This window comes from Petromyzon marinus, chromosome 71 (genome assembly GCF_048934315.1).
Source record: "Petromyzon marinus isolate PM22_M1 ecotype Great Lakes invasive population chromosome 71, UKy_Petmar_22M1.pri1.0, whole genome shotgun sequence".
NCBI classification, from domain to species: Eukaryota; Metazoa; Chordata; class Hyperoartia; order Petromyzontiformes; family Petromyzontidae; genus Petromyzon; species Petromyzon marinus.
Window position 1 is genome coordinate 7,244,778 of NC_133737.1, and position 20,082 is coordinate 7,264,859.

Genomic DNA, 20,082 nt, shown 5'->3' on the forward strand with positions numbered 1-20,082 from the left:
CCTTGGGCTAGACCTGGAAGCCTGGGGGCTAGGCCTGGAAGCCTGGGGGCTAGGCCTGGAAGCCTGGGGGCTAGGCCTAGAGCTTGGGGGCTAGGCCTGGGGCTAGGCCTGGAAGCCTGGGGCCTAGGCCTGGAAGCCTGGGGCCTAGGCCTAGAACCTGGGGGCTAGGCCTGGAAGCCTGGGGGCTAGGCCTGGGGCTAGGCCTGGAAGCCTGGGGGCTAGGCCTGGAAGCCTGGGCGCTAGGCCTGGAAGCCTGGGGGTTAGGCCTGGAAGCCTGGGGCCTAGGCCTAGAGCCTGGGGGCTAGGCCTGCGGCTAGGCCTAGAAGCCTAGGGGTAGGCCTGGAAGCCTGGGGGCTCGGCCTGGAAGCCTGGGGCTAGGCCTAGAAGCCTGGGGCCTAGGCCTAGAGCCTGGGGGCTAGGCCAGGGGCTAGGCCTAGAAGCCTTGGGGTAGGCCTGGAAGCCTGGGCGCTAGGTCTAGAAGCCTGGGGCCTAGGCCTGGAAGCCTGGGGCCTAGGCCTAGAGCCTGGGGGCTAGGCCAGGGGCTAGGCCTAGAAGCCTTGGGCTAGGCCTGGAAGCCTGGGGGCTAGGCCTGGAAGCCTGGGGGCTAGGCCTGGAAGCCTGGGGGCTAGGCCTGGAAGCCTGGGGCTAAGCCTGGGGCTAGGCCTGGAAGCCTGGGGGCTAGGCCTGGAAGCCTGGGGCTAGGCCTGGGGCTAGGCCTAGAGCCTGGGGCTAGGCCTGGGGCTAGGCCTAGAGCCTGGGGCTAGGCCTAGAAGCCTGGGGCTAGGCCTAGAGGCCTGGGGCTAGGCCTAGAGTCTGGGGCTAGGCCTAGAGCCTGGGGCTAGGCCTAGAGCCTGGGGCTAGGCCAAGAGCATGGGGGCTAGGCCAAGAGCCTGGGGCTAGGCCTAGAGCCTGGGGCTAGGCCTAGAGCCTGGGGGCTAGGCCTAGAAGCCTGGGGGCTAGGCCTAGAAGCCGGGGGCTAGGCCCGGAGCCTGGGGGCTAGGCCTAGAAGCCTGGGGCTAGGCCAAGAGCCTGGGGGCTAGGCCTAGAAGCCTGGGGCTAGGCCTAGAGGCCTGGGGCTAGGCCTAGAGCCTGGGGCTAGGCCTAGAGCCTGGGGCTAGGCCAAGAGCCTAGGGTGGCTAGGCCTAGAGTCTGGGGTTAGGCCTAGAGCCTGGGGCTAGGCCTAGAGCCTGGGGGCTAGGCCTAGAGTCTGGGGCTAGGCCTAGAGCCTGGGGCTAGGCCAAGAGCCTGGGGCTAGTCCAAGAGCCTGGGGACTAGGCCAAGAGCCTGGGGGCTAGGCCCTGAAGCCTGGGGCTAGGCCAAGAGCCTGGGGGGTAGGCCAAGAGCCTGGGGCTAGACCTAGAGCCTGGGGGCTAGGCCTAGAAGCCTGGGGGCTAGGCCTAGAAGCCGGGGGCTAGGCCAAGAGCCTGGGGGCTAGGCCAAGAGCTGAGGGGCGTGGCTGTGCGTAAGGGGCGTGGCTGAGTGAGGGGCGTGGCTGTGAGTACGGGGCGTGGCTAAGGGGCGTGGCTGTGAGGGGCGTGGCTGAGGGGCGTGGCTGTGAGTGAGAGGCGTGGCTGTGAGTGAGGGACGTGGCTGAGGGGCGTGGCTGTGGCTGAGGGGCGTGGCTGTGAATGATGGGCGTGGCTGTGAGTGAGGGGCGTGGCTGTGAGTGATGGGCGTGGCTGTGAGTAAGGGGCGTGGCTGTGAGTGAGGGGCGTGGCTGTGAGTGAGGGACGTGGCTGAGGGGCGTGGCTGAGGGGCGTGGCTGTGGCTGAGGGGCGTGGCTGTGAGTGAGGGGCGTGGCCGTGAGTGAGGGGCGTGGCTGTGAGTGAGGGGCGTGGCTGTGAGTGAGGGACGTGGATGAGGGGCGTGGCTGTGGCTGAGGGGCGTGGCTGTGAGTGAGGGGCGTGGCCGTGAGTGAGGGACGTGGCTGTGAGTGAGGGGCGTGGCTGAGGGGCGTGGCTGTGAGTGAGGGGCGTGGCTGTGAGTAAGGGGCGTGGCTGTGAGTTGGGGGCGTGGCTGTGAGTAAGGGACGTGGCTGTGAGTGAGGGGCGTGGCTGAGGGGCGTGGCTGTGAGTAAGGGGCATGGCTGTGAGTGAGGGGCGTGGCTGTGGCTGAGGGGCGTGTCTGTGAGTTGGGGGCGTGGCTGTGAGTAAGGGACGTGGCTGTGAGTGAGGGGCGTGGCTGATGGGCGTGGCTGTGAGTAAGGGGCGTGGCTGTGAGTGAGGGGCGTGGCTGTCGCTGAGGGGCGTGGCTGTGAGTTGGGGGCGTGGCTGTGAGTGAGGGGCGTGGCTGTGGCTGAGGGGCGTGGCTGTGAGTTGGGGGCGTGGCTGTGAGTGAGGGACGTGGCTGTGAGTGAGGGGCGTGGCTGAGGGGCATGGCTGTGAGTAAGGGGCATGGCTGTGAGTGAGGGGCGTGGCTGTGAGTTGGGGGCGTGGCTGTGAGTAAGGGACGTGGCTGTGAGTGAGGGGCGTGGCTGTGAGTTGGGGGCGTGGCTGTGAGTGAGGGGCGTGGCTGTGAGTGAGGGACGTGGCTGTGGCTGAGGGGCGTGGCTGTGAGTTGGGGGCGTGGCTGTGAGTGAGGGGCGTGGCTCCCACCTGTCTGAGTGTCTCTGGGGACTTCTCCGCCGCCGCTGCCGTCTCCGTGGGCGTCCGAGACGCCTCGGTGCCCCGCGCCGTTGCCAGGGCGACCGGCTTGGCCGCCCGGTGCCTGGGCCAATCAGAGAGCAGGGAGAGACGTTAGTCGGCCAATCAGAGAGAGACGTTAGTCAGCCAATCAGAGAGCAGGGAGTGACGTAGTCAGCCAATCAGAGAGCAGAGAGAGACGTTAGTCAGCCAATCAGGGAGAGACGTAGTCAGCCAATCAGAGAGCAGGGAGAGACGTTAGTCAGCCAATCAGGGAGCAGGGAGAGACGTTAGTCAGCCAATCAGGGAGAGACGTTAGTCAGCCAATCAGAGAGCAGGGAGAGACGTTAGTCAGCCAATCAGAGAGCAGGAAGAGACGTTAGTCAGCCAATCAGGGAGAGGCGTTAGTCAGCCAATCAGAGCGCAGGGAGAGACGTTAGTCAGCCAATCAGAGAGCAGGGAGAGACGTTAGTCGGCCAATCAGAGAGCAGGGAGAGACGTTAGTCAGCCAATCAGAGCGCAGGGAGAGACGTTAGTCAGCCAATTAGAGAGCAGGGAGAGACGTTAGTCAGCCAATCAGAGAGCAGGGAGAGATGTTAGTCAGCCAATCAGAGAGCAGGGAGAGACGTTAGTCAGCCAATCAGAGAGCAGGGAGAGACGTTAGTCATCCAGTCAGGGAGAGACGTTAGTCAGCCAATCAGAGAGCAGGGAGAGACGTTAGTCATCCAGTCAGGGAGAGACGTTAGTCAGCCAATCAGAGAGCAGGGAGAGACGTTAGTCAGCCAATCAGAGAGAGACGTTAGTCAGCCAATCAGAGAGCAGGGAGAGACGTTAGTCAGCCAATCAGGGAGCAGGGAGAGACGTTAGTCAGCCAATCAGGGAGAGACGTTAGTCAGCCAATCAGAGAGCAGGGAGAGACGTTAGTCAGCCAATCAGAGAGCAGAGAGAGACGTTAGTCAGCCAATCAGAGAGCAGGGAGAGACGTTAGTCAGCCAATCAGGGAGAGACGTTAGTCAGCCAATCAGAGAGCAGGGAGAAACGTAGTCAGCCAATCAGAGCGTGGCAGATAGACGTAGTGAGCCAATCAGAGAGCAGCATGAGATAGAAGCCGCCCAATCAGATTGCAAGGAAAGAGAGAGAGAGAGGTACACATCTATCCAATCAGCGCAGAGATACAGCTGGCCAATCAGAGTACAGGGGGTTAAATACAGCCAGCCAATCAGATCGCAGTGAGAGAGGCAGCAGGCGGCCAATGGGAGTGCAGCAAGAGAGGCCCGAGATGACCAATCACAGCACAGAGACGCAGGCAGCCAATCAGGGAGCAGGGAGAGACGTTAGTCAGCCAATAAGGGAGAGACGTTAGTCAGCCAATCAGAGAGCAGGGAGAGACGTTAGTCAGCCAATCAGGGAGCAGGGAGAGACGTTAGTCAGCCAATCAGGGAGAGACGTTAGTCAGCCAATCAGAGAGCAGGGAGTGACGTAGTCAGCCAATCAGAGAGCAGAGAGAGACGTTAGTCAGCCAATCAGGGAGAGACGTAGTCAGCCAATCAGAGAGCAGGGAGAGACGTTAGTCAGCCAATCAGGGAGCAGGGAGAGACGTTAGTCAGCCAATCAGGGAGAGACGTTAGTCAGCCAATCAGAGAGCAGGGAGAGACGTTAGTCAGCCAATCAGAGAGCAGGAAGAGACGTTAGTCAGCCAATCAGGGAGAGGCGTTAGTCAGCCAATCAGAGCGCAGGGAGAGACGTTAGTCAGCCAATCAGAGAGCAGGGAGAGACGTTAGTCGGCCAATCAGAGAGCAGGGAGAGACGTTAGTCAGCCAATCAGAGCGCAGGGAGAGACGTTAGTCAGCCAATTAGAGAGCAGGGAGAGACGTTAGTCAGCCAATCAGAGAGCAGGGAGAGACGTTAGTCAGCCAATCAGAGAGCAGGGAGAGACGTTAGTCAGCCAATCAGAGAGCAGGGAGAGACGTTAGTCATCCAGTCAGGGAGAGACGTTAGTCAGCCAATCAGAGAGCAGGGAGAGACGTTAGTCATCCAGTCAGGGAGAGACGTTAGTCAGCCAATCAGAGAGCAGGGAGAGACGTTAGTCAGCCAATCAGAGAGAGACGTTAGTCAGCCAATCAGAGAGCAGGGAGAGACGTTAGTCAGCCAATCAGGGAGCAGGGAGAGACGTTAGTCAGCCAATCAGGGAGAGACGTTAGTCAGCCAATCAGAGAGCAGGGAGAGACGTTAGTCAGCCAATCAGAGAGCAGAGAGAGACGTTAGTCAGCCAATCAGAGAGCAGGGAGAGACGTTAGTCAGCCAATCAGGGAGAGACGTTAGTCAGCCAATCAGAGAGCAGGGAGAAACGTAGTCAGCCAATCAGAGCGTGGCAGATAGACGTAGTGAGCCAATCAGAGAGCAGCATGAGATAGAAGCCGCCCAATCAGATTGCAAGGAAAGAGAGAGAGAGAGGTACACATCTATCCAATCAGCGCAGAGATACAGCTGGCCAATCAGAGTACAGGGGGTTAAATACAGCCAGCCAATCAGATCGCAGTGAGAGAGGCAGCAGGCGGCCAATGGGAGTGCAGCAAGAGAGGCCCGAGATGACCAATCACAGCACAGAGACGCAGGCAGCCAATCAGAGCGCAGCGAGAGGGAGAGAGGCAATCGGCCAATCAGCAACAAGCAACACAACTCGTTGCCATGGTTACCGGATGGGTGCTGTGGAGGCGCCCGTATCCATGGGCAACGTGAGGAGGATCGGCTCGTAGTCACGGCAACCATCCTCCACCGCACGGAGCCAACGCTCACCCTGGAGTGAGGAGGGGTGAGTGGGTGAGTGAGTGGGTGAGTGAGTGGGTGAGTGGGTGAGTGGGTGAGTGAGTGGGTGGGTGAGTGAGTGGGTGAGTGAGTGGGTGAGTGGGTGAGTGGGTGAGTGAGTGAGCGAGTGGGTGAGTGAGTGGGTGAGTGAGTGGGTGAGTGGGTGAGTGAGTGAGTGAGTGGGTGAGTGAGTGGGTGGGTGGGTGAGTGAGTGGGTGAGTGAGTGGGTGAGTGGGTGAGTGAGTGAGTGGGTGAGTGAGTGGGTGAGTGAGTGGGTGAGTGGTTGAGTGAGTGAGTGGGTGAGTGAGTGAGTGGGTGAGTGAGTGGGTGAGTGAGTGGGTGAGTGGGTGAGTGGGTGAGTGAGTGAGTGAGTGGGTGAGTGAGTGGGTGAGTGAGTGGGTGAGTGGGTGAGTGAGTGAGTGGGTGGGTGAGTGGGTGAGTGAGTGGGTGAGTGAGTGGGTGAGTGGGTGAGTGGGTGAGTGAGTGAGTGAGTGGGTGAGTGGGTGAGTGGGTGAGTGAGTGAGTGGGTGAGTGAGTGGGTGAGTGAGTGGGTGAGTGGGTGAGTGGGTGAGTGAGTGAGCGAGTGGGTGAGTGAGTGGGTGAGTGAGTGGGTGAGTGGGTGAGTGAGTGAGTGAGTGGGTGAGTGAGTGGGTGGGTGGGTGAGTGAGTGGGTGAGTGAGTGGGTGAGTGGGTGAGTGAGTGAGTGAGTGGGTGAGTGAGTGGGTGAGTGAGTGGGTGAGTGAGTGGGTGAGTGAGTGGGTGAGTGGGTGAGTGAGTGAGTGAGTGGGTGAGTGAGTGGGTGGGTGGGTGAGTGAGTGGGTGAGTGAGTGGGTGAGTGGGTGAGTGAGTGAGTGAGTGGGTGAGTGAGTGGGTGAGTGAGTGGGTGAGTGGTTGAGTGAGTGAGTGGGTGAGTGAGTGAGTGGGTGAGTGAGTGGGTGAGTGAGTGGGTGAGTGGGTGAGTGGGTGAGTGAGTGAGTGGGTGAGTGAGTGGGTGAGTGAGTGGGTGAGTGGGTGAGTGAGTGAGTGGGTGGGTGAGTGGGTGAGTGAGTGGGTGAGTGAGTGGGTGAGTGGGTGAGTGGGTGAGTGAGTGAGTGAGTGGGTGAGTGGGTGAGTGGGTGAGTGAGTGAGTGGGTGAGTGAGTGGGTGAGTGAGTGAGTGAGTGGGTGGGTGAGTGGGTGAGTGAGTGGGTGAGTGAGTGGGTGAGTGGGTGAGTGGGTGAGTGAGTGAGTGAGTGGGTGAGTGGGTGAGTGAGTGAGTGGGTGAGTGAGTGGGTGAGTGAGTGAGTGAGTGGGTGAGTGAGTGAGTGGGTGAGTGAGTGGGTGAGTGAGTGGGTGGGTGAGTGGGAGGGTGAGTGAGTGAGTGATTGAGTGGATGAGTGGGTGAGTGAGTGGGTGAGTGAGTGGGAGGGTGAGTGAGTGGTGAGTGAGTGGTGAGTGAGTGACTGACTGACTGAGTGACTGAGTGACTGACTGACTGAGTGACTGACTGAGTGACTGACTGAGTGAGTGAGTGGCTGACTGAGTGACTGACTGAGTGACTGAGTGACTGACTGAGTGACTGACTGAGTGACTGACTGACTGAGTGACTGACTGACTGAGTGACTGACTGAGTGACTGAGTGACTGACTGAGTGACTGAGTGACTGACTGAGTGACTGAGTGACAGACTGACTGAGTGACTGAGTGACTGACTGAGTGACTGACTGAGTGACTGACTGAGTGACTGAGTGACTGACTGAGTGACTGAGTGACAGAGTGACTGACTGACTGAGTGACTGACTGAGTGACTGACTGAGTGACTGAGTGACTAACTGAGTGACTGACTGACTAACTGACTGACTGAGTGACTGACTGACTAATTGACTGACTGACTGAGTGACTGACTAACTGACTGACTGACTAATTGACTGACTGACTAACTGACTGACTATTTGACTGACTGACTGAGTGACTGACTAACTGACTGACTAATTGACTGACTGACTGACTAACTGACTAACTAACTGACTAACTAACTGAGTGACTAACTGAGTGACTAACTGACTGACTAACTGACTAACTGACTGACTAACTGACTGACTGACTGAGTGACTGACTGAGTGACTGACTGAGTGACTGAGTGACTAACTGAGTGACTGACTGACTAACTGACTGACTGAGTGACTGACTGACTAATTGACTGACTGACTGAGTGACTGACTAACTGACTGACTGACTAATTGACTGACTGACTAACTGACTGACTAATTGACTGACTGACTGAGTGACTGACTAACTGACTGACTGACTAATTGACTGACTGACTGAGTGACTGACTAACTGACTGACTGACTGAGTGACTGACTGACTGAGTGACTGACTAACTGACTAACTAACTGACTGACTAACTGACTAACTAACTGACTGACTAACTGACTGACTGACTAACTGACTGACTGACTGACTGACTGACTGACTCACCTTAACAGACACCCTCATGGCCATGATGAACCTCTTGGGGTGGGGAGAATGCTCCTCCAGGTATCCCATCTGAAGGAGGCGTCGCCCTAGCAACAGCCACCACTCGTTGCCACGGTGACGGCCGCAGCCTCTCAGCGGTGACGACGCCAAGGCGACCGGGGCCCTGCGCACTCGCTGGCGGTCACGTGACCAGTCACGTGACTAGTCATGTGACTAGGTGTGTCACTAGGCACGTGACTAGTCATGTGACTAGGTGTGTCGCTAGTCACGTGACTAGTCATGTGACTAGGTGTGTCACTAGGCACGTGACTAGGAGTGTCGCTAGGCACGTGACTAGGCGTGTCACTAGTCACGTGACTAGTCATGTAACTAGGTGTGTCACTAGTCACGTCACTAGTCATGTGACTAGGTGTGTCACTAGTCACGTCACTAGTCATGTGACTAGGTGTGTCACTAGTCACGTCACTAGTCATGTGACTAGGTGTGTCACTAGTCACGTCACTAGTCATGTGACTAGGTGTGTCACTAGTCACGTCACTAGTCATGTGACTAGGTGTGTCACTAGGCACGTGACCAGTCATTTGACTAGGTGTGTCGCTAGTCATGTGACCAGTCACGTGACTAGGCGTGTCACTAGTCATGTGACTAGGCGTGTCACTAGTCACGTGACTAGGCGTGTCACTAGGCGTGTCACTAGTCACGTGACTAGGCGTGTCACTAGTCACGTGACCAGTCGTGTCACCAGTCACGTGACTAGGCATGTCACTAGTCACGTGACCAGTCGTGTCACCAGTCACGTGACTAGGCGTGTCACTAGGCACGTGACTAGGCGTGTCGCTAGTCACGTGACTAGTCACGTGACTAGTGACACGCCTAGTCACGTGACCAGTCACGTGACTAGTCATGTGACTAGGTGTGTCACTAGGCACGTGACTAGGAGTGTCGCTAGTCACGTGACCAGTCACGTGACTAGGCGTGTCGCTAGGCACGTGACTAGGCGTGTCACTAGTCATGTGACTAGTCGTGTCGCTAGGCATGTCGCTAGGCACGTGACCAGTCACGTGACTAGGCGTGTCACTAGTCATGTGACTAGGCGTGTCACTAGTCATGTGACTAGGCGTGTCACTAGTCATGTGACTAGGTGTGTCACTAGGCACGTGACTAGGCGTGTCGCTAGTCACGTGACTAGTCACGTGACTAGTGACATGCCTAGTCACGTGACCAGTCACGTGACTAGTCATGTGACTAGGTGTGTCACTAGGCACGTGACTAGGTGTGTCACTAGTCACGTGACCAGTCACGTGACTAGGCGTGTCGCTAGGCACGTGACTAGGCGTGTCACTAGTCATGTGACTAGTCGTGTCGCTAGGCGTGTCGCTAGGCACGTGACCAGTCACGTGACTAGGCGTGTCACTAGTCATGTGACTAGGCGTGTCACTAGTCATGTGACTAGGCGTGTCACTAGTCATGTGACTAGGCGTGTCACTAGTCACGTGACTAGGCGTGTCACTAGTCATGTGACTAGGCGTGTCGCTAGTCACGTGACTAGTCACGTGACTAGTCATGTGACTAGTCGTGTCACTAGTCATGTGACTAGGCGTGTCACTAGTCATGTGACTAGGCGTGTCACTAGTCACGTGACTAGGCGTGTCACTAGTCATGTGACTAGGCGTGTCGCTAGTCACGTGACTAGTCATGTGACTAGGCGTGTCACTAGTCATGTGACTAGGCGTGTCGCTAGTCATGTGACCAGTCACGTGACTAGGCGTGTCACTAGTCACGTCACTAGTCATGTGACTAGGCGTGTCACTAGTCACGTGACTAGGCGTGTCGCTAGTCATGTGACTAGTCACGTGACTAGGCGTGTCACTAGTCATGTGACTAGTCATGTGACTAGGCGTGTCGCTAGTCATGTGACTAGTCATGTGACTAGGCGTGTTGCTAGATATGTGACTAGTCACGTGACTAGGCGTGTCGCTAGGCACGTGATCAGTCACGTGACTAGGCGTGTCGCTAGTCACGTGACTAGTGACACGCCTAGTCATGTGACTAGTCACGTGACTAGGCGTGTCGCTAGTCACGTGACCAGTCACGTGACTAGGCGTGTCGCTAGTCACGTGACTAGGCGTGTCGCTAGGCGTGCCACTAGTCACGTGACTAGGCGTGTCACTAGTCACGTGACTAGGCGTGTCGCTAGTCACGTCACTAGTCATGTGACTAGGTGTGTCACTAGTCACGTGACTAGGCGTGTCGCTAGGCGTGTCACTAGTCATGTGACTAGTCACGTGACTAGGCGTGTCGCTAGTCATGTGACTAATCATGTGACTAGGCGTGTCGCTAGTCATGTGACTAGTCACGTGACTAGGCGTGTCGCTAGACGTGTCGCTAGTCATGTGACCAGTCATGTGACTAGTCATGTGACCAGTCACGTGACTAGGCGTGTGACCAGTCATGTGACCAGTCACGTGACTAGGCGTGTCGCTAGTCACGTGACTAGGCGTGTCACTAGTCATGTGACTAGTCATGTGACTAGACGTGTCATTAGTCATGTGACTAGTCATGTGACTAGTCATGTGACTAGACGTGTCACTAGTCATGTGACTAGACGTGTCATTAGTCATGTGACTAGTCGTGTCACTAGGCACGTGACTAGGCACGTCACTAGTCACGTGACTAGGCGTGTCGCTAGTCATGTGACTAGGCGTGTCGCTAGGCGTGTCACTAGTCACGTGACTAGTGACTAGTCACTAGTGACTAGTGACTAGACACTAGTCAGTAATAACTAGTCACTAGTGACTAGTTATTACTGACTAGTGTCTAGTGACTAGTGTCGCTAGTCACTTACAGACCCACGAAGTATCCTGGCTGTGGCCCTCAGCCCCCACTAGACACTAGACACTAGTGAGTAGTCACTAGTCACTAGTGACTAGTGACTACTCACTAGTGACTAGTCACTAGTCACTCTACTAGTCACTTACAGACCCACGAAGTATCCTGGCTGTGGCCCTCAGCCCCCACTAGTTACTAGTCACTAGTGAGTAGTCACTAGTCACTAGTAACTAGTAACTAGTGACTAGTGACTAGTCACTCTACTAGTCACTTACAGACCCACGAAGTATCCTGGCTGTGGCCCTCAGCCCCCACTAGTTACTAGTCACTAGTGTCTAGTAACTAGTCACTAGTGACTAGTAACTAGTGACTAGTGACTAGTCACTCTACTAGTCACTTACAGACCCACGAAGTATCCTGGCTGTGGCCCTCAGCCCCCACTAGTCACTAGTCACTAGACACTAGACACTAGTAACTAGTGTCTAGTAACTAGTGTCTAGTGACTAGTCACTAGTGTCTAGTGAGTAGTCACTTACAGACCCACGAAGTATCCTGGCTGTCGCCCTCAGCCCCCACTAGACACTAGACACTAGTGAGTAGTCACTAGTCACTAGTGTCTAGTCACTAGTCACTAGTGTCTAGTGAGTAGTCACTTACAGACCCACGAAGTATCCTGGCTGTCGCCCTCAGCCCCCACTAGACACTAGACACTAGTGAGTAGTCACTAGTAACTAGTGACTAGTGTCTAGTCACTAGTGACTAGTCACTAGTCACTCTACTAGTCACTTACAGACCCACGAAGTATCCTGGCTGTCGCCCTCAGCCCCCACTAGACACTAGACACTAGTGAGTAGTCACTAGTCACTAGTGACTAGTGTCTAGTCACTAGTGACTAGTCACTAGTCACTCTACTAGTCACTTACAGACCCACGAAGTATCCTGGCTGTCGCCCTCAGCCCCCACTTTCCCCCCAGGGCGATGACCACGAGCAGCAGGAGACGTGCATCTCGTGAGCAGTCACGGCGGGGCCCGGCAACTAAACAACAACAACAACAACATCAACAACAACACCAACATCAACATCAACAACATCATCAACATCAACAACAACAACAACATTAACAACATCAACAACAACATCAACAACAACAACATCAACAACATCATTAACAACATCATCAACAACAACAACAACATCAACAACATAAACAACATCAACAACATAAACAACATCATCAACAACATCAACAACAACATCAACAACATCATTAACAACATCAACAACAACATTAACATAAACAACATCATCAACAACATCAACAACATCATCAACAACATCATCATCAACAACAACAACAACAACATTAACAACATCAACAACAACATCAACAACAACAACATCAACAACATCATTAACAACATCATCAACAACAACAACAACATCAACAACATAAACAACATCAACAACATAAACAACATCATCAACAACATCAACAACAACATCAACAACATCATTAACAACATCAACAACAACATTAACATAAACAACATCATCAACAACATCAACAACATCATCAACAACATCATCATCAACAACAACATCAACATCAACAACAACAACATCAACAACAACAACATCAACAACATCAACAACATCAACAACATCAACAACATCAACAACAACAACATCATCAACAACAACAACATCATCAACATCAACATCAACAACATCAACAACAACATTAACATCAACATCAACAACAACATCAACAACAACATCAACATCATCATTAACAACATCATCAACATCATCAACAACAACATCAACAACAACATCAACAACATCATTAACAACATCAACAACATCAACAACATTAACAACATCAACATTAACAACATCAACAACAACATCAACAACAACAACAACATCATCAACAACATCATCAACAACATCAACATCAACAACATTAACAACATCAACATTAACAACATCAACAACATCAACATCACCAACAACAACAACAACAAGAACATCAACATCATCAACAACAACATCAACCACAACATCAACAACATCAACATCACCAACAACAACAACAACAAGAACATCAACATCATCAACAACAACATCAACCACAACATCAACAACATCAACAACAACAACATCAACAACATCATTAACAACAACATCAACATTAACAACATCAACAACAACATCAACAACATCAACAACATTAACAACATCAACATTAACAACATCAACAACATCAACATCACCAACAACAACAACAAGAACATCAACATCATCAACAACAACATCAACCACAACATCAACAACATCAACAACAACAACATCAACAACATCATTAACAACAACATCAACATTAACAACATCAACAACAACATCAACCACAACATCAACAACAACAACAACATCATCAACAACAACAACAACATCATCAACATTAACATCAACATCTACAACAACAACAACATCAACAACAACAACATCATCACCAACAACAACAACATCATTAACAACAACATCAACAACACCAACAACATCAACATCAACAACATCATCATCAACAACATCAACAACATCAACACCATCAACAACATCAACAACATCATAAAATAATAAAAATATAAAACAATACAATTATTGTAAAACAATAAAATTATTATTCTTGATTCTTTGGGTAAAGTCACCACTACTACTACTACCACCACTACTACTACTACCACCACTACTACTACTACCACTACTACTACCACTACTACTACCACTACTACTACTACCACCACCACTACCACTACTACTACCACTACTACTACTACCACTACTACTACTACCACTACTACTACCACTACTACTACTACCACCACCACTACCACTACTACTACCACTACTACTACTACCACTACTACTACTACCACTACTACTACCACTACTACTACTACTACCACCACTACTACTACCACTACTACTACCACCACTACTACTACCACTACTACTACCACTACTACTACCACTACTACTACCACTACTACTACTACCACTACTACTACTACCACTACTACTACCACTACTACTACTACTACCACCACTACTACTACCACTACTACTACCACCACTACTACTACCACTACTACTACTACCACTACTACTACTACCACTACTACTACCACTACTACTACTACTACCACTACTACTACCACCACTACTACCACTACTACTACTACCACTACTACTACCACTACTACTACCACCACTACTACTACCACTACTACTACTACCACTACTACTACCACTACTACTACCACTACTACTACTACTACCACTACTACTACCACCACTACTACCACTACTACTACTACCACTACTACTACCACTACTACTACTACTACCACCACTACTACTACTACTACCACTACCACCACTACTACCACTACCACCACTACTACTACTACCACCACTACTACTACTACCACCACTACTACTACCACCACTACTACTACTACCACTACTACTACTACCACTACTACTACCACCACTACTACTACCACCACTACTACTACCACCACTACTACTACCACTACTACTACCACTACTACTACTACCACCACTACTACTACCACCACTACTACTACTACTACTACCACTACTACTACCACTACTACTACTACTACCACTACTACCACTACTACTACCACTACTACTACTACCACTACTACTACCACTACTACCACTACTACTACCACTACTACTACTACCACTACTACCACTACTACTACTACCACTACTACTACCACTACTACTACTACTACCACTACTACCACTACTACTACCACTACTACTACTACCACTACCACCACTACTACTACCACTACCACTACTACCACTACTACTACTACCACTACTATCACCACCACTACCACCACTACCACCACCACTACCACCACCACTACCACCACTACCACTACTACCACTACCACCACTACCACCACTACTACCATCGCCACCACTACCACCACTACTACAACTACCACCACTACCACCACCACCACTACTACCACTACTACTACCACCACTACTACTACTACCACCACCACTACCACCACCACCACTACCACCACCACTACCGCCACTACTACTACCACCACCACTACCACCACCACTACTACCACTACCATCGCCACCACTACCACCACAACCACCACCACCACTACCGGTTGCCAAGGTGATAATCATTCTCGTTGCCTTGGTGACGATGATTCTGGTTGCCATGGTGATGATTACGGTTGCCATGGTGATGATGGCGATGATGTTGATGATGATAACTCCGGTCGCCATGGTAATGGTGATACTTCGCAGTTTGCCATGGTGACGATACTTTCCAGTTGCCATGGTGACGACGATACTTCGCAGTTGCCATGGTGACCGTGGTACTTCCCAACGTGACGAAGTGGTCACCGTGGTAATTCCCCGTTGCCACGGTGACGATGATGATGACAATCCCCGTTGCCACGGTGACGACGATGATGACGCCATCCCCGTTGCCACGGTGATGACGACGATGATGACGACATCCCCGTTGCCACGGTGATGATGATGACGACATCCCCGTTGCCACGGTGATGATGACGACGATGATGACAACCCCCGTTGCCACGGTGACGACGACGATGATGACGACATCCCCGTTGCCACGGTGATGATGATGACGACATCCCCGTTGCCACGGTGACGATCCCCGTTGCCACGGTTACCGTTGGCGCTCGTGGGAGTCTTCCCAGGATGCTTTGGGTCACAGTTGTCACAGCAATTCCCGGTCGCCGTGGAGACAGAGACACGGGGATAGAACTCCTCGTAGTGAGACACCAACAGCCTGGGAGAGAGACACAGACACAGAGACAGAGAGACACACACAGAGACACACACAGTGAGACACAGACACAGAGAGACACACACAGACACAGTGAGACACAGAGAGACACACACAGTGAGACACAGAGACACACACACAGAGACACAGAGACGTGAGACACACACACAGAGACACAGAGACAGAGACACGGGGATAGAACTCCTCGTAGTGAGACACCAACAGCCTGGGACACAGACAGAGACACAGACACAGAGACACAGAGACACACACAGTGAGACACAGAGACACACAGAGACACAGTGAGACACAGAGAGACACACACAGTGAGACACAGAGACACACACACAGAGACACAGAGACGTGAGACACACACACAGAGACACAGAGACAGAGACACGGGGATAGAACTCCTCGTAGTGAGACACCAACAGCCTGGGAGAGAGACACAGACACAGAGAGACACACACAGACACAGTGAGACACAGAGAGACACACACAGTGAGACACAGAGACACACACACAGAGACACAGAGACGTGAGACACACACACAGAGACACAGAGACAGAGACACGGGGATAGAACTCCTCGTAGTGAGACACCAACAGCCTGGGAGAGAGACACAGACACAGAGAGACACACAGACACACACACAGAGACACAGAGACAGAGACACGGGGATAGAACTCCTCGTAGTGAGACACCAACAGCCTGGGAGAGAGACACAGACACAGAGAGACACACAGACACACACACAGAGACACAGAGACAGAGACACGGGGATAGAACTCCTCGTAGTGAGACACCAACAGCCTGGGACACAGACAGAGACACAGACACAGAGACACAGAGAAACACACAGAGACACAGAGACAGTGAGACACAGAGACACACAGACACAGAGACACACAGACAGACACAGAGACACACAGAGAGACACACAGAGACAGAGACACACAGTGAGACACACACAGTGAGACACACAGACAAAGACACACACACAGTGAGACACACAGACACAGACACACACACAGTGAGACACAGAGACACACACAGAGAGACACAGTGAGACAGTGAGACACAGAGACACACACAGAGAGACACAGAGAGAGACACACACAGACACAGTGAGACACAGAGAGACACACACAGTGAGACACAGAGACACACACACAGAGACACAGAGACGTGAGACACACACACAGAGACACAGAGACAGAGACACGGGGATAGAACTCCTCGTAGTGAGACACCAACAGCCTGGGAGAGAGACACAGACACAGAGAGACACACAGACACACACAGTGAGACACAGAGACACACACACAGAGACACAGAGACGTGAGACACACACACAGAGACACAGAGACAGAGACACGGGGATAGAAACTCCTCGTAGTGAGACACCAACAGCCTGGGAGAGAGACACAGACACAGAGAGACACACACAGACACAGTGAGACACAGAGAGACACACACAGTGAGACACAGAGACACACACACAGAGACACAGAGACGTGAGACACACACACAGAGACACAGAGACAGAGACACGGGGATAGAACTCCTCGTAGTGAGACACCAACAGCCTGGGAGAGAGACAGACACAGAGAGACACACACAGAGACAGTGAGACACAGAGACACACACACAGAGACACAGAGACAGAGACACGGGGATAGAACTCCTCGTAGTGAGACACCAACAGCCTGGGACACAGACACAGACACAGAGACACAGAGAAACACACAGAGACACAGAGACAGTGAGACACACACAGTGAGACACAGAGACACACACACAGAGACACAGAGACGTGAGACACACACACAGAGACACAGAGACAGAGACACGGGGATAGAACTCCTCGTAGTGAGACACCAACAGCCTGGGAGAGAGACACAGACACAGAGAGACACACACAGACACAGTGAGACACAGAGAGACACACACAGTGAGACACAGAGACACACACACAGAGACACAGAGACGTGAGACACACACACAGAGACACAGAGACAGAGACACGGGGATAGAACTCCTCGTAGTGAGACACCAACAGCCTGGGAGAGAGACACAGACACAGAGAGACACACACAGACACAGTGAGACACAGAGAGACACACACAGTGAGACACAGAGACACACACACAGAGACACAGAGACGTGAGACACACACACAGAGACACAGAGACAGAGACACGGGGATAGAACTCCTCGTAGTGAGACACCAACAGCCTGGGACACAGACAGAGACACAGACACAGAGACACAGAGAAACACACAGAGACACAGAGACAGTGAGACACAGAGACACACAGACACAGAGACACACAGACAGACACAGAGACACACAGAGAGACACACAAAGACAGAGACACACAGTGAGACACACACAGTGAGACACACAGACACAGACACACACACAGTGAGACACACAGACACAGACACACACAGTGAGACACAGAGACACACACAGAGAGACACAGTGAGACAGTGAGACACAGAGACACACACAGAGAGACACAGAGAGAGACACACACAGACACAGTGAGACACAGAGAGACACACACAGTGAGACACAGAGACACACACACAGCAGAGACACAGAGACAGAGACACGGGGATAGAACTCCTCGTAGTGAGACACCAACAGCCTGGGAGAGAGACACAGACACAGAGAGACACACACAGAGACACACACAGTGAGACACAGACACAGTGAGACACAGAGACACACACACAGAGACACAGAGACGTGAGACACACACACAGAGACACAGAGACAGAGACACGGGGATAGAACTCCTCGTAGTGAGACACCAACAGCCTGGGAGAGACACAGACACAGAGAGACACACACAGACACAGTGAGACACAGAGAGACACACACAGTGAGACACAGAGACACACACACAGAGACACAGAGACGTGAGACACACACACAGAGACACAGAGACAGAGACACGGGGATAGAACTCCTCGTAGTGAGACACCAACAGCCTGGGAGAGAGACACAGACACAGAGAGACACACACAGACACAGTGAGACACAGAGAGACACACACAGTGAGACACAGAGACACACACACAGAGACACAGAGACGTGAGACACACACACAGAGACACAGAGACAGAGACACGGGGATAGAACTCCTCGTAGTGAGACACCAACAGCCTGGGAGAGAGACACAGACACAGAGAGACACACACAGAGACACACACAGTGAGACACAGACACAGTGAGACACACAGACACAGACACACACAGTGAGACACAGAGACACACACAGAGAGACACAGAGACACACAGAGAGACACAGAGACACACAGAGACACACAGAGACACACACGGTGAGACAGAGACACACAGAGAGACACAGGGTGAGACAGAGACACACAGAGACACACAGAGACACACAGGGTGACACAGACACACACAGAGACACAGACACACACAGTGAGACACAGAGACACAGAGAGACACAGAGACACACACAGTGAGACAGTGAGACACACACAGTGAGACAGAGACACACAGAGACACAGTGAGACACACACAGTGAGACACAGAGACACAGAGAGACACAGAGACACACACAGTGAGACAGTGAGACACACACAGTGAGACACAGAGACACACAGAGACACAGTGAGACACACACAGTGAGACAGTGAGACACACACAGTGAGACACAGAGACACACACAGTGAGACAGTGAGACACACAGTGAGACAGAGACACACAGAGACACAGTGAGACACACACAGTGAGACACAGAGACACAGAGAGACACAGAGACACACACAGTGAGACAGTGAGACACACACAGTGAGACAGAGACACACAGAGACACAGTGAGACACACACAGAGACAAAGTGAGACACACACAGTGAGACACACACAGAGACACAGAGACACAGAGACAGAGAGACAGAGAGACACAGTGAGACAGTGAGACATACACAGAGACACACACAGAGACACACACACAGACACAGAGAGAGAGACACAGACACAGAGACACACAGAGTGTGTCTCTGTGTCTGTGTCTCTGTGTGACTGAGTGACTGACTGAGTGACTGACTGACTGAGTGACTGACTGAGTGACTGACTGACTGACTGAGTGACTGACTGACTGAGTGACTGACTGACTGACTGACTGACTGAGTGACTCACTGACTGAGTGACTGACTGACTGAGTGACTGACTGACTGACTGAGTGACTGACTGACTGAGTGACTGACTGACTGACTGAGTGACTGACTGACTGATTGACTGACTAATTGACTGACTAACTGACTGACTGAGTGACTGACTGAGTGACTGAGTGACTGAGTGACTGACTGAGTGACTGACTGACTAACTGACTGACTCACTAACTGAGTGACTGAGTGACTGACTCACTGACTGACTAACTGACTGAGTGACTGACTGACTCACTAACTGAGTGACTGAGTGACTGACTCACTGACTG

The 20,082-nt window shown here is 52.3% G+C and overlaps 1 protein-coding gene across 1 annotated transcript in view; it reads right to left on the reverse strand.

Moving 5' to 3' along the window:
* Positions 1 to 20,082, reverse strand: part of LOC142906906 (bifunctional 3'-5' exonuclease/ATP-dependent helicase WRN-like) — a 287,799-nt gene that overhangs the window by 266,416 nt on the left and 1,301 nt on the right. Inside the window, exons 2-6 of the mRNA XM_076055619.1 lie at positions 15,487 to 15,605; positions 11,637 to 11,749; positions 7,885 to 8,058; positions 5,318 to 5,418; positions 2,595 to 2,706 (exon numbers count right to left, since the gene is read on the reverse strand). Of these exons, the coding sequence (XP_075911734.1) occupies positions 2,595 to 2,706; positions 5,318 to 5,418; positions 7,885 to 8,058; positions 11,637 to 11,749; positions 15,487 to 15,605 (619 nt within the window). The remainder of the gene's footprint in view (positions 1 to 2,594; positions 2,707 to 5,317; positions 5,419 to 7,884; positions 8,059 to 11,636; positions 11,750 to 15,486; positions 15,606 to 20,082) is intronic.